This window comes from Ambystoma mexicanum, chromosome 14, assembly GCF_040938575.1.
Source record: "Ambystoma mexicanum isolate Mex_15411 chromosome 14, UKY_AmexF1_1, whole genome shotgun sequence".
NCBI classification, from domain to species: domain Eukaryota; kingdom Metazoa; phylum Chordata; class Amphibia; order Caudata; family Ambystomatidae; genus Ambystoma; species Ambystoma mexicanum.
Genome location: NC_090940.1, coordinates 182,600,137 through 182,616,724, shown reverse-complemented (window position 1 = coordinate 182,616,724; position 16,588 = coordinate 182,600,137). Strand labels below are relative to the sequence as shown.

General features: G+C 50.4%; 1 protein-coding gene across 4 annotated transcripts in view; it reads right to left on the bottom strand.

The window, feature by feature from the left end:
* The window catches only part of ATL1 (atlastin GTPase 1), a 390,297-nt gene that overhangs the window by 310,861 nt on the left and 62,848 nt on the right, over positions 1 to 16,588 (bottom strand). The window contains exon 1 of one of the 4 annotated variants that reach the window (XM_069638882.1): positions 10,410 to 10,759. The exons of 2 other annotated variants lie outside the window; for them this stretch is intronic. In XM_069638882.1, coding sequence (XP_069494983.1) covers positions 10,410 to 10,671 — 262 coding nt within the window. In that variant the 5' untranslated portion in view covers positions 10,672 to 10,759. Of the gene's footprint in view, positions 1 to 10,409; positions 10,760 to 16,588 lie in introns of those variants that run through there. One more of the 4 variants, XM_069638883.1, reaches the window with a different exon arrangement.

The window sequence follows — 16,588 nt, the reverse complement described above, 5'->3', positions numbered from 1 at the left end:
GGTACACCCCAGCAGAAGCCTTAAGTGGGATGCACTCACCTACTTCCAATTAGTGACATTTGGGGTCATTACGACCCAGGCGGTAAGTACACCAACTTTACCACCATGGTGTAAACTGCATTTACACCATGGTGGATGGCGGATTTACCGCCCCATTCCAAGGTGAGTGGGGCGGTAAATCCCCATTTCCCATTTACCCTTCCCCATTCCCATTTTTGCCCCATAGGGCATAATGGGAGTGGGGAAGGCGCTAATTACGGCACCGTAAATTACGGTGCCGTAATTAGCACCAAGGCGGTTTAGCGCCATGGATTTTAACGCCTGCTAAAAGCAGCCGTTAAAATTAAAATCAGGCGTTAAGGGTTAACGACGGCGTTAACCATTAACGCCTGAGTTGTAATGAGGCCCATTGACTTATCCATCACTCATAGGGAGAGAAACAAGTGTCACAGAATTCATCCAAGATCCAGAAAATAAGAAGTTAATCAGGCAACTATTGACTGTCATCGCAGAGGTCTTTGCCGAGTTGCCTGAGCACAGTTAGTCAAAGACCAATGCTCCCGCCTCAAGCAGACATTGACGAAGTAACCTACACGTTATTCTTTCGAATCATTGAGGAGTGCCCAGAACTTGTCGGGATGACCACAGATATACTGATGTTCATCAGAGATCCCCGAAACAATCATTTTCTAAACCAGATATGGAGTAAACTAAATAATGTGGTAGCCATCCACGCAGCAGGCAAGTGCAAAGACTGCTCAAAGCAAAAGCGAGGCATGTGATTGAGACTGCAAAACTAATAAATGTCCCTGTCCCCTGAGGACAGCCTACTTGCCCACAACGTCCTCTTCGGCTTAGTAAATGATTTTCCGGAAATGGTAGGTAGACCTGCCCAGGTTGACGCCCTCACCTTCCTCAGAGACCCTGCCAACGCGAGAAAGATAGGAGCAACTCTTCTATAGCATACAGCTACAAATGGAACTGTCCAGCTTTCAGAGGGAATTTCTGAGAGAATTCCAGTGAAACTTTCGGCGAGGGACAGATCGAGAAGGCAAGGACTGATCACACTGCAAAAAGACCGGTGACCTAAGAGACAGAGAATCAGAGCAAATGTCATTATCACCTGAAGATAGCAGAACTTTCCAGAGCTAGTGGGTAGACCCATCACTGTCGACGTGCCCACGTTTCTCTGTGATCCAGCAAAAAATGCACAACTCAACAGACTCCTGAGAGCTATTGCATCACAGCTGAGAAGCAATCATGGACATCCGCTGCTGAGAAGAGCCTTAGAAAGGAGAGATCAAAGATAAAACCCTTTAGAAGCCCCAGCCGGGGGTAGAGCAAGGAAAAAAAGACACAGTTCTTCATGCTTCCAACGTAGAACGAATCGAAAGGGGATAACTACATCCTGAACTTCTTTTCCTATTTTTCTTATTTTTCTCTGTTTTTCATCATCATCCCGCAGTGGAGTAAATGGGGGGGAGAGAGACTTGCAGCAACTCGACCTCGAATAACCAAGCGAAAGGAGCAGAGCAACGAACTTCACTGCCGTGTTTACTTTTTTCAACCTTTTTCTTATTTTTTCCTACCTTCTCATATGTTCACTGTTATTTTTATTTTTGTTTTTATTTTTTCAATGGTTTATCTATGCGTGATGTGCAGCGAAGCCATCCTTTTATGTTTTCACTGCAAACAAATTCCTGCATGTCCTCAGGTCCAAGACGAATTGGGAAGCAGGATCTGTACTCCATAACTAGAGACTTCCGTCATCACTCGTAAGAGGGGGGACATTAAACTGCACCGCCATTTTAGTGCTACTGAACTTTTAAGTAACGAAAATAAAGATAAGAAAATAAATAAACTATTGACTATGGACTTGTTCGAGATGGGGGCCCAAAACAGTAATTTAGTTGTGCCACCAGTGGAGGGGCGCCCCCGGTTTCCTGGAAGGAGGTGCTGTAAGATGTCTTTCAAGGCCGTCATATGTATATGCATAGTGATTGTTGTAGTATTTTTGTCTCTAACTGTCAGAACTGCCTTTCTTATTGGTGCGTCCCAATGTCCGTGCTTCCACCAGGTAATGAACATCTGGGGCCCACAAAAGCACCCAGACCTTATATTGTCATCCCTGTTCCAAGAAAAACTGATGATAAAACAAACGATGTACAGTTGAATGTAATTAGCAGCAACACGTACACACTTGAAGTAATGAATGGTGAGAAAGGCTGGAGACAGGGTCAGCACGGAATGAATGATAACATAGCACTGTCCACGGCACGCACCCATACACTGAGTGCACACAACCAAGGGCAAGTGTCAATGGCTACAAAACCGCAGGCCAAACTAACTGAAAGGGAGAAATCCCCGGTGGAACAAGCAGCTCCAGAAAGCAGGGAGCAAAGTGAGAAACCGAACCGAAGTGAGATAGCACAATCACTCAATGAAACGGAGGAAGCCGCAAAAGAAATCACTGAGAAAACGCATGCGGTAGTCAAGTATGTGTTCCCGCTCATACGTAGAGCAAAGAAACTACATGAGGAGTTGAGCAAGAAAACCAAAGAACCTGTAATAACGAGCATGTCTGCTCCAAAGCCAGAGATAAGCAACAGGCCTACAATGCCACCACACGTTGGGAAGATAACGAGCCAATGGTGGTGGGAAGAGTTCTACAACAGAGTATACGAGGGAAAGAAAAGAAATGCAAGCCTTTCCTCTACTATGATAGTGCAGGAAGTGAGACCTGCCCCACCAAGGATTACGCCCGAGAGACTGCCTGAACAAAAGAGCAGTACAGACGCATTCAGAGACATGGGGCCTCATTACGACCCTGGTGCTAAGTGTTCAACGGCGCCGTAAAAGGCTGCGGTGCCGTTAAACACTTAGCGCCTTACTACGAGGTCCCTTTGCAGGACCCGACCTAAACGGCTGGTCTACACCAGCCGTTAAAGTAGGGACCCGCAAAGGGACCTTGCTGCTAAGTACGGTAGCGCAATTTGCGGTACCATACTTAGCGCCTTCCCCATTCCCATAGAGCCCTATGGGGCGAAAATGGGAATGGGGAAGGGCCATGGTTCAATGGGGAATTACCACCCCGCCAACCTTGGAATGGGGTGGTAATTCCCCATTGAACCATGGCGGACCCGTTACAACACCGGCACCAACCATGGTGCTAATAGCGCCATGGTTTAGCGCCGGTGTTGTAATGAGGGCCATAGAGTTGGCCAACTACAGAAAAACATTAAGAATCAAGAGAAGCCCATATGAAATGGACACTGAACTAAACAACTACCTGGACAGCACAACCCATCTTGGAAACATCATATGGTACCAGCACATGAAGGAAGTTGGACGAAGGCAATCAGAAGGAGAATGTTTCGTCTGTGCACTCATGCCATATAGCATGGGCAAGTCCAAAATCTTTGTTGCAGTAGAAGTTGACGTCCCCACGGCACACTGCATGTCACACGTAGCAATGTGCAACACCAGAGAGCAGTTTATGGGAAGAGACGCCTCACTGATATGGGCCAATGAAAAAGACTTCCCAGATGAAGACGGTTTTGTCCAGGACATCAAAACAAGAAACAGGGCGCACACCAAGAATCACGTTATTAGATATGAAAACCCTGACGTCAAAGGAACAGGAATTAGATGGGAAATAAACCCAAGACTGAACGTCCAATGAAAAACTGCAGAAGAGGCTCAAATCTGGAAGAACAGAGGCCAAATGCAGATCTGGGGGTCAGTGGTTTCCCCAGACAGATGGGAAGAAGGAGTAGTAATCTGCCGAGCTTGGAGGGTCCTTGGAGCCTGCAAGGAAGCAGTAGAAAACTCACAGAGGTTATGTAAACCTCTATGGCCAAAATTGACAAAGCTGTTAACATGGGTCGAAGACAGAGGAGGACCCCTGAAAATAGTACCGTTGGAGAACCCGAAACTGTGCTTCAGAAATAATGGTACGAGGAAAATGGGGGAAAATCAAAACTGTGGACGAATATATGAGGCACCAGGAATGGCACAAGGAACCTCAGTCCTGATGGACCTCTATTGGGCGTGTGGATACAATGCATACATAAGACTGCCAAGAAAGTGGGGAGGCATATGTACATTGGTCACTGTCCATGTCCCCGCACTGGTGATTCCAGAAAACAATCTGAATCTGGACAGCTTCCCGAAAGCAGATGCTCATCAGAGAAGGAGGAGATCCGCAGAACTGATATCCAGAATGAAGAGAGAAAACTACTTTTCTGCCAAATCAGAAGAAGCATTCTATGCGATTCCATACGAACACAGGCTGTTCAGCCTCACTTCAACAGTTATTTCACAAAAGGTAGCAGGCGCTCCTCTCCAGAGAGAACATGGCATGATAACCTGTTCTGAGGTGAGAGGTTGCAGCACACGCTTTTTGCTCACTGTACCTTTCACAGATGGGAAATATCCATTTGCATATCAGTCTTTGTCCTGCCCACATGGGCAGTCCAGCACCGAAGTGCTATGGCAATTCTTCTCTGAACAAGAGTACCGACAGCAACCCCATACACGTGTTTCAGCCTTGTTGGGCCTCATCAGTGAGGTGAAGCTGTGCCTCTCTGAGCACAGTGAGCAGGGAGACCATGTCTGGTTGCCCCCAGGTAACTTCAACAGTATTCACCACAATGCTCCTGCCACACATCCAAATTGGAGTGAATGATAAATGGTTGCAGATAACCAGATGGGAGTTATTGCAGACGATCAATACCACTATAAATGGATTCAACGCGATCAAAGAAGAGCTGAGAGCAAACAGACTGTTGACTCTCCAGAACAGATATGTGCTTGACATGATCACCACAACGGTTGGAGGTGTTTGCGCGAAAATTGGAGAATCATGCTGCACTTTTATACCATCTCACGACAAAGAAAATTGAACCCTCACAGAGGCCATAAGCATGTTAACGACCCTGAAAAACCAGATGACTGAGGAAACAGATGAAGTAGATGATGACAGCTGGTTTGGGAACCTATTCTCATGGGTCCCGCAATGGATGGCAGATATATTCAAGTTCCTGGGAGCCTTGCTAGCAATGGTGCTTCTAGAATTCTATGTTATCAAGATAATCATCACACAGTGCCAGAAAACTGCAAAGAAGGCCATTGGGATGAAAATTATGGTCCACATCGAACCAGGCTGGAAGCCCAGAAACCTGACAGATGAGGAAATAAAGGACTTAGTGAAGGCCAGTGAATTTGCACCAGAGGGAACAAAATTCACTCATCCCAAGAAACGAAGAAGGTATGAAAGCAAATGGATTTACTGCAGTCCAAATGGACAATGCCAGTTGATGACCTGAAACAAAGATGAGCATGTGAAAACAGCAGGAAGCGTGAAAGGGGTGATAAAGATATGGACACCAAAATTGCATACCTTCACGCCTTCTTGTGTAAACCCAGGAGACGATGAGGAAGAAGCTGAGGAATCAAAGAAACTGAATATAAAGGAGGAAGTAGGAGTGGTCGATGAACCGACCAGATGGGGGAGTGTAGAGGAGGTCCCAGATATGACCTGCACCCCTGCCCCCCATTGCGAGTTGCCAGTAAGGTACTCGCCGTGGTATGTGACGTACGAGGAACAGCTGAACCAACAAAGGGCGGCAATGGGCCGCTGCCCTGTGTACATTAGAAGATCAATACCTGTTGAAATGCCCATAACCAGGCAACCCTGGGCAGCACGGTACCCAATCAGACAACCGTACCTGCCATTGGTATGAAACAACGAGTATTTACAGACTGTCCACGAGGAGACGCCGAAGACCTTAATGGTAGGCCAATGGAAATAGACTAAGGGCCTAGGAAGCCCGAGAACAACCAGAAGTGGCTACTGAAAGCTATGCATGACAGTATCGACAATTGCGAGGAGAATTCTAATGGACGAAGGGGAGAGACACTGTGAAAACGTATGAGAATGGTGCCATGAGACAAGACGGAAGCAACCGTCTTATTGAACGTGTGTAAATAAGCTTGAAACGCGAAATGCTAAGTAATCGATACCGCCTGCAATGCTTAAGTAGAAGAATAGAGCGGCATGCGCCAACTATATATGTCTACCTCAATACACGTGCGACTCCATTTTGTTTGAGCAGAAGAAAGCCCAGGCGGCCCAGGCCCAACTGGCTGAGTTTCTCATCTAGGTCCAAGCTGAGGAAAAGAGCGGGATCGAAACTTAACAAAGGATGGCTCATGCCAGGGAAATCGAGGTCAACCAGAGAAGGGGAGGTGAGCATGAGCTCACAAGGCTCCAACTTCAGAGCACGCCAGACCGCCCATGAAGGTCAAGATAAGAGAGACCCATGCAGGTGGCCAAGCGAACACAGAATCAAATGCACGAAAAGACTGAGAACTGAAGCAGATTCACGGTGGACCAACACGTGACAAGACAGGCGCGAACATGTACCACTGCCTGATGTCATTCAGAACAAGAGGGTGCCATAACTTTTCCTGATAAGAGACCACAGATCTGAGGCCATACCCAGCCAACTAATTGACACATAGCCCTAAACCACTGATTGATGGAAGGGAGGCAGGGTGAATCTTGGGACACCAGGCATCAGGGTGTCTATTCTGCATGCTGCTAATTAAAGTGGAGATTTATATTTAGGGGTGTAACTTGCCCAATCACGATGGACCATGTAATCTAGGGTCCTATAGAGACTGTAACCAATAGGACGTCGTACTTTTTAGTGACGTCAATCACGTCTGTTTTAGAGGGATGGGCGTAGACGCCCACCCGATAAGAGTTATCCAATCTGTATGCTTTATTTTCATATACAGATATAACACCTATACTTAAGTTACCTTTACCAACCAATTATATTGCATGATGGTTTTTTATAGAAGTGTACGTCAATGATGACGAAGTTTGCCCATAAAAGAAGCTGTTGTACTGAAGTACGGGGAAGTCGGGGCGAGACAGGTGTTCGCGATGCTGTTGATTTACACAAGCTGATGTATGTATTAAATGGACTTCCCTTTGCCAACTTACTGAGTCCCTAGAATTTATGTGTGCTGGAGTATGTAAGTCCTGCACCCTGTCCTCACTCGGTGCAGCTATCTTGTCTTACACGTTTTTGGGGGTTGAGTACTGACCAATGGGCCCGTCAGTAATTTCCTCTCCCCGAGAACACTATCATTCTCCAACCTGGGAACATCTAATCACTACCGCACCAACCTTCCTTACCCAGGGAATATATTCTACTTCTGCCACACCCTACTATACCTCAGAAATATGCAATAAAACCCCCCATCAATCCCAACCTGGGAATATCTAATCACTAGCGCCCCCAAACTTCCTTACCCAGGGAATATACTCTACTTCTGCCACACCCTACTATACCTCAGAAATATACAATAAGACCCCCATCATTCCCCAACCTGGGAATATCTAATCACTACCGCCCCAGCCTTCCTTACCCAGGGAAAATACTATATGTCTGCCACACCCTACTATACCTCAGAAACATGCAATAAAACCCAGATCAATCCCAACCTGGGAATATCTAATCACTAGCGCCCCAGCCTTCCATACCCAGGGAATATACTCTACTTCTGCCACACCCTACTATACCTCAGAAATATGCAATAAAACCCCCATGAATCGCAACCTGGGAATATCTAATCATTACCGCCCCACCCTTCCTGACCCAGGGAATATACTACAACTCTGCCACACCCTACTATACCTCAGAAACATGCAATAAAACCCCCAGCAATCCCAACCTGGGAATATCTAATCACTACCGCCCCACCCTTCCTGACCCAGGGAATATACTACAACTCTGCCACACCCTACTATACCTCAGAAACATGCAATAAAACCCCCATCATTCCCCAACCTCGGAATATCTAATCACAAGCGCCCCAAACTTCTTTACCCAGGGAATATACTCTACTTCTGCCACACCCTACTATACCTCAGAAATACACAATAAGACCCCTATCATTCCCCACCTGGGAATAACTTATCACAAGCGCCCCAAACTTCTTTACCCAGGGAATATACTCTACTTCTGCCACACCCTACTATACCTCAGAAATACACAATAAGACCCCATCATTCCCCAACCTGGGAATATCTAATCACTACCGCCCCACCCTTCCTTGCCCAGGGAATATACTACAACTCATCCACACCCTACTATACCTCAGAAACATGCAATAAAACCCCCAGCAATCCCAACCTGGGAATATCTAATCACTACCGCCCCAAACTTCCTTACGCAGGGAATATACTATACGTCTGCCACACCCTGCTATACCTCAAAAATATATAATAAGACCCCCATCATTCCCCAAGCTGGGAATATCTAATCACTACCGCCCCACCCTTCCTTACCCAGGGAATATACTACAACTCATCCACACCCTACTATACCTCAGAAATATGCAATAAAACCCCCCATCAATCCCAACCTGGGAATATCTAATCACTAGCGCCCCAAACTTCTTTACCCAGGGAATATACTATACGTCTGCCACACCCTACTATACCTCAGAAATATACAATAAAACCCTCATCATTCCCCAACCTCGGAATATCTAATCACAAGCGCCCCAAACTTCCTTACGCAGGGAATATACTCTACTTCTGCTACACCCTGCTATACCTCAGAAATACACAATAAGACCCCATCATTCCCCAAACTGGGAATATCTAATCACTACCGCCCCACCCTTCCTGACCCAGGGAATATACTACAACTCTGCCACACCCTACTATACCTCAGAAACATGCAATAAAACCCCCAGCAATCCCAACCTGGGAATATCTAATCACTACCGCCCCAAACTTCCTTACGCGGGGAATATACTCTACTTCTGCCACACCCTACTATACCTCAGAAATATACAATAAGACCCCCATCATTCCCCAACCTGGGAATATCTAATCACTACCGCCCCACCCTTCCTGACCCAGGGAATATACTACAACTCTGCCACACCCTGCTATACCTCAGAAATACACAATAAGACCCCATCATTCCCCAACCTGGGAATATCTAATCACTACCGCCCCAAACTTCCTTACGCGGGGAATATACTCTACTTCTGCCACACCCTACTATACCTCAGAAATATGCAATAAAACCCCCACCCTTCCTTACCCTGGGAATATATGTTCGTATTGCCCCAACCTTCTACCCTCTGGAAATAATAGCATATCTACGACCACCCCCTCTTTATCTATAGAATATGCAAGAAGCCCCCCCTCCCATAATTCCCACCCTGGCAAAATATAAACTGTATCGACCCACCCTTCACAGATTCAAAAGATTCTGTGTTGCGCCAACCACTCCGAGTGCACAGCTTCATGGGAGGTCCTGCCTCCGTGCCCTGGTGCCACCCTGCCTCCTCCCAGGAGTATGTCAAACTGACTGCCCCACTCGCCTATGCCCCAGGAACGCGCGTTGGGCTCCGGTGCACCGGCCCCCGCCCTCTGAATGCAGAGAGTGCCCTGCCCTTTTCCACAATGCAGGACAGCAACTGCCCCAAAAGGATGCCGGCCACTCTCTCCCACTCTCCAGCACCCATTGGAATGCCCCACTCTCTACCGTCGCCCCCACTGAGACGATGGTATCGCCCTGCCCCTGGATTCTCAATACGAGTGTTAGACAGATCCCCGTGCGCTTTCTTACCCCACCCAATCAGGAGGCAATCACCCATGCCACGCCCTTCCCGTCCCCCCAGAAGATATAGTCACTTCGTGCCCTGGCCCCCCGACTCTATGCTAGACATAATCAGTCCCCTATAGAACCCCCTCCGCCGCAGGAAAATACCACCGCGCCCCTCTGTCACCTTGGGAATATAAAACCTACTGCCCCCACCCCACTCTCTCCATCCCCTGTGGGGCATTGTTACCCCAGACCCCAGTGCGCGTCACCAACACTTCCGTCTGTCACGCTGTATTCCCGCCCTCCCACGGGTGTGACAGGTGCACAGTCAGGCTCGGCCGCCCGCTGTCCCACCCTGGGGAGCCGGAGGGGAGTCTTAATGCCCGGTGCTGGGGCATAGCCTCGCCGGCAGCCAGGAAGCAGAAGCAGGCGATAAAATGTCACAAATGCAGAGAGGTAGCCGGCACCGCACACGGCGGGGCACGGGCCAGGGCAGCGGCGGACCCCGCCCCAGCTCTCCAGGCCTCGCAGTCCCCCCAGACCAGGCCGTTCCCTGTCTGGTAGAGACACACAGCACACATGCCGCATCACACACGCGCGCACGGGCGACACACAACGCACACGCACAGCCTAGGCCAGAGGCAGCCTGGCGGCGAGTAGGGCAGCCGAGCCTCCGCCTCTGCGGGGGTGAGGCTGCGGAGGAGAGGGAGGGATGCCGGGCTCGCGCGAGGATGGCGTGGGGGCAGCCTGGACCCCGGCAGAACCTACCCCAGCTGTTCCGCTCCTTGCGACTCCGGGCCATGTCTGCCCCGCTCTGCTGGGCGCTGCCGGGGACGGGGCGGGAGGGCTCGGGCCTGCTCGGGTGCCGCTCCTCGGATGCTGCGAGGATGGAGGGAGCTGCTAGCAGCAGCAGCTCGGCAGCCTCAGCAACACTGGCAACAGCATCAGCACCGCGAGCCCGAGAGCGAACCCTGGCGTCACAGCCAGTCACACAGAGCCACTGACACACATCCCCAGCACAGGAGCACATGTGCACGGGCACACCTAGGAACAGGGAGCTACTGACGCCGCCACCGCGCAGGAGAACTCGTGCACTGACACACCAAAGAGCACAGAGCCACTGCCCAGCACGGGAGCATGAATGCACTGGCATAGAGCCACTGACACTGCCCCAGCACAGGAGGATGAATGCACTGGCACATCAAAGAGCACAGAGCCACTGCCCAGCACCGGAGCATGAATGCACTGGCACATCAGAGAGCACAGAGCCAGTGCCCCCAGCACAGGCGCATGAATGCACTGGCACATCCAAGTGCACAGAGCCACTGACACACATCCCCAGCACAGGAGCACATGTGCACGGGCACACCTAGGAACACGGAGCTACTGCCGCCGCCACCGCACAGGAGAACTCACACACAGGCACATCAAAGAGCAGAGAACCACTGCCACAGTGGAGGAGAACTTGTGCACAGACACACCAAAGAGCACAGAGCCACTGCCCAGCACGGGAGCATAAATGCACTGGCATAGAGCAACGGACACTGCCCCAGCACAGGAGCATGAATGCACTGGCACATCAAAGAGCACAGAGCCATTGCCCCCAGCACAGGCGCATGAATGCACTGGCACATCCAAGTGTACAGAGCCACTGACACACATCCCCAGCACAGGAGCACATGTGCACGGGCACACCTAGGAACACGGAGCTACTGCCGCCGCCACCGCACAGGAGAACTCACGCACTGGCACATCAAAGAGCACAGAACCACTGCCACAGCACAGGAGCATGAATGCACTGGCACATCCAAGAGCACAGAGCCACTGCCCAGCACGGGAGCATGAATGCACTGGCACATCAAAGAGCACAGAGCCAGTGCCCCCAGCACAGGCGCATGAATGCACTGGCACATCCAAGTGCACAGAGCCACTGACACACATCCCCAGCACAGGAGCACATGTGCACGGGCACACCTAGGAACACGGAGCTACTGACGCTGCCACCGCGCAGGAGAACTCACGCACTGGCACATCAAAGAGCACAGAACCACTGCCACAGCACAGGAGCATGAATGCACTGGAACATCCAAGAGCAGAGAACCACTGCCACAGCCAGACCTCGTGCACTGACACACCAAAGAGCAGAGAACCACTGCCACAGCCAGAACTCGAGCACTGACACACCAAAGACCAGAGAACCACTGCCACAGCCAGACCTCATGCACTGACACACCAAAGAGCAGAGAACCACTGCCACAGCCAGAACTCGAGCACTGACACACCAAAGAGCAGAGAACCACTACCACAGCGCAGAACTCGCACACTGACACACCAAAGAGCACAGAACCACTGCCACAGCGCAGGAGAACTCACGCACTGGCACCTCAAAGAGCACAGAACCACTGCCACAGCGCAGGAGAACTCGTGCACAGACACACCAAAGAGCACAGAGCCACTGCCCAGTACAGGAGCATGAATGCACTGGCATAGAGCCACTGACACTGCCCAAGCACAGGAGCATGAATGCACTGGCACATCAAAGAGCACAGAGCCAGTGCCCCCAGCACAGGCACATGAATGCACTGGCACATCCAAGTGCACAGAGCCACTGACACACATCCACAGCACAGGAGCACATGTGCACGGGCACACCTAGGAACACAGAGCTACTGACGCCGCCACAGCGCAGGAGAACTCGCGCACGGGCACATCAAAGAGCAGAGAACCACTTCCACAGCGGAGGAGAACTCGTGCACAGACACACCAAAGAGCACAAAGCCACTGCCCAGCACGGGAGCATGAATGCACTGACATAGAGCCACTGACACTGCCCCAGCACAGGAGCATGAATGCACTGGCACATCAAAGAGCACAGAGCCAGTGCCCCCAGCACAAGCGCATGAATGCACTGGCACATCTAAGTGCGGAGAGCCACTGCCACAGATCCCCTGTGCCTGGCTTTCATCGACTTGTCCAAAGCATTCGACAAAGTAAACAGAGAGAAGCTATGGACAAAACTCACTAACTGGAACTGTCCCCCCTCCTTGTTGGAACCTATTCAAGAACTTTACTCTGAAACATCCATGAGAGTGCGACTTAACGGTACAGGGCTACTTTCCTCTTCAATTGGTACAACTTGTGGAGTAAAGCAGGGATGTCCTCTGGCACCAGCACTTTACAACGCCTACACTGGCGATTATCAACATGCCGAAAGGAATGTAAAATCTTTCCCCCCCTCTTTAGGGTCTGATAAGGTCAGCAGGCTGCTTTACGCAGACGACATCATCCTAATTGACCAAACGAAGATTGGGCTCCAGCGAAAACTGGACAATTTGAATGAATACCTGCAAACTAACGACCTGGAAAGTAACGCCTTGAAAACCAAAGTGATGCGACTGACAAAAGAGGCCAAACGAAAAGCTTCAGAGGCATGGTTCTTCAATAACACCCGCCTCGAAGAGGTGGAATCTTTTATATACCTGGGCACCATGTTTAGCAACAAAAAGAACGAGAAACCAATGCTAGACCTCCTGATCAACAAAAACAAAATCTTGACAAATCAATTGATCATTATGGACAAAAAATGTGGTCGCTTCTCAGTCAAGGCGGCAACCAACTTTTACAGGATGAAAGCGGTTCCAGCGCTTACTTATGGCGTGGCAGCCATGCTCGGCATTCCAGACTCAATTTGGCCGAAATTGGAGGGTTCCCTTTGGAAAAAAGTCCTCCGACTGCCCATCTCTACCCCAATAATTCTGATAAGAAGAGAACTCGGCCAAATTTCACTTAAAGGCACAGTATCCCTTAACAGCTTGATGTTCTATAGAGAAGTGAGATCATCCGGGGAGAAAATCTACACACTGATCCAAGAAGCAATCGAGAAAGGTTCAAACAAAATGCTTAAAACCTGGATAGATAAAAACCAAACTCTCCTAAAATCAATAGGAAGCTCAGAGAACGAGCTTATGGCTAATAAAAAAAAAACAGCAAAAAAACGGAAAGAATCAGATTGGTGCGACACCCAACAGAAAGCACTCAACTACAAATCTGCGGCCCATCTCCCGCCTTCTGCCCAAAAAATAAACGAGCCCATTAGCTATCTATTGAAGTTTCCGAACAGGACCTTTCGCTCGACCTTCTTGAGAGCAAGACTGAACATCTTAAAAACCAACAAGGTCTTGAAAACCCGAGGCAAAGCCGCGTCCGACGCCTGTCGTTTCTGTCTGAACCAAGACTCAAAGGAGAGCCTAAAACACCTGATTCCCCATTGTCCGGAAACCACTTGCTACAGAGAAACCCACTTGGGCCACCTCTATTCAAAATTCTCAAGACTGGATGAGGACTACTGGTGGTCATACTTGATGAATGGGCTAAGTCGAAGACCAGTAATCGCTGTGGTAAACTTTTTGCACAGTTTGAACTTGGACGCTATCTGTTAATGATCAGAAAGACCCGGAAAGGACTTAGCCCTTTGACAAGCAACTGGACTACTAACTTGAAAAAAAAAAAAATGAGAAAACACATGAAAGCGCCTAAGGAATCAGGATTTTGCTTCTTCTTTTCTTGTAAAAACGGTTAATTCAGTTAACACAATAATACAAAAATAAAAAAACTGCCACAGCACAGGAGCATGAATGCACTGGCACATCAAAGAGTAGAGAACCACTGCCACAGAACTTGTGCACTGACACACCAAAGAGCACAGATCCACTGCCACAGCGCAGGAGCATGAATGCAGTGACACATCAAAGAGCAGAGAGCCACTGACACACATCCCCAGCACAGGAGCACATGTGCACGGGCACACCTAGGAACACGGAGCTACTGACGCCGCCACCGCGCAGGAGAACTCGTGCACGGGCACATCAAAGAGCATAGAACCACTGCCACAGCGGAGGAGAACTCGTGCACTGACACACCAAAGAGCACAGAGCCACTGCCCAGCACACGAGCATGAATGCACTGGCATAGAGCCACTGACACTGCCCCAGCACAGGAGGATGTATGCACTGGCACATCAAAGAGCACAGACCCAGTGCCCCCAGCACAGGCGCATGAATGCACTGGCACATCCAAGTGCACAGAGCCACTGACACACATTCCCAGCACAGGAGCACATGTGCACGGGCACACCTAGGAACACGGAGCTACTGACACCGCCACAGCACAGGAGAACTCACACACAGGCACATCAAAGAGCAGAGAACCACTGCCACAGTGGAGGAGAACTCGTGCACAGACACACCAAAGAGCACAGAGCCACTGCCCAGCACGGGAGCATGAATGCACTGGCATAGAGCCACGGACACTGCCCCAGCACAGGAGCATGAATGCACTGGCACATCAAAGAGCACAGAGCCAGTGCCCCCAGCACAGGCCCATGAATGCACTGGCACATCCAAGTGTACAGAGCCACTGACACACAGCCCCAGCACAGGAGCACATGTGCACAGACACACCTAGGAACACGGAGCTACTGACGCTGCCACCATGCAGGAGAACTCACGCACTGGCACATCAAAGAGCACAGAACCACTGCCACAGCGCAGGAGCATGAATGCACTGGCACATCAAAGAGCACAGATCCACCGCCACAGCGCAGGAGCATGAATGCACTGGCACATCCAAGTACACAGAGCCACTGACACTGCCCCAGCACAGGAGCACATGTGCACGGGCACACATAGGAAGACAGAGCTACTGGCGCTGCCACCGCGCAGGAGAACTTGCGCACTGGCACGCCAAAGAGTCGAGAACCACTGCCACAGCGCAGAAGAACTCGCGCACTGACACACTAAGGAGCAGAGAACCACTGCCACAGCCAGAATTCGTGCACTGACACACCAAAGAGCAGAGAACCTCTGCCACAGCGCAGAATTCGTGCACTGACATACCAAAGAGCACAGAACCACTGCCACAGCACAGGAGAACTCACGCACTGGCACATCAAAGAGCACAGAACCACTGCCACAGCGCAAGAGCATTAATGCACTGGCACATCCAAGAGCACAGAGCCACTGACACACATCCCCAGCACAAGAGCACATGTGCACGGGCACACCTAGGAACACGGAGCTACTGACGCTGCCACCGCGCAGGAAATCTCACGCACTGACACGTCAAAGAGCACAGAACCACTGCCACAGTGCAGGAGCATGAATGCACTGGTACATCAAAGAGCAGAGAACCACTGCCACAGCGCAGAACTCGTGCACTGACACACCAAAGAGCACAGAACCACTGCCCCAGCACAGGCCCATGCATGCACTGGCACATCCAAGTGCACAGGGCCACTGACACACAGCCCCAGCACAGGAGCACATGTGCACGGACATACCTAGGAACACGGAGCTACTGACGCTGCCACCGTGCAGGAGAACTCACGCACTGGCACATCAAAGAGCAAAAAACCATTGCCACAGCGCAGGAGCATGAATGCACTGGCACATCAAAGAGCACAGATCCACCGCCACAGCGCAGGAGCATGAATGCACTGGCACATCCAAGTACACAGAGCCACTGACACTGCCCCAGCACAGGAGCATATGTGCACGGGCACACATAGGAACACAGAGCTACTGGCGCTGCCACAGCGCAGGAGAACTTGCGCACTGACACACTAAGGAGCAGAGAACCACTGCCACAGTCAGAATTCGTGCACTGACACACCAAAGAGCAGAGAACCTCTGCCACAGCGCAGAATTCGTGCACTGACATACCAAAGAGCACAGAACCACTGCCACAGCACAGGAGAACTCACGCACTGGCACATCAAAGAGCACAGAACCACTGCCACAGCGCAAGAGCATTAATGCACTGGCACATCCAAGAGCACAGAGCCACTGACACACATCCCCAGCACAGGAGCACATGTGCACGGGCACACCTAGGAACACGGAGCTACTGACGCTGCCACCGCGCAGGAAATCTCACGCACTGACACGTCA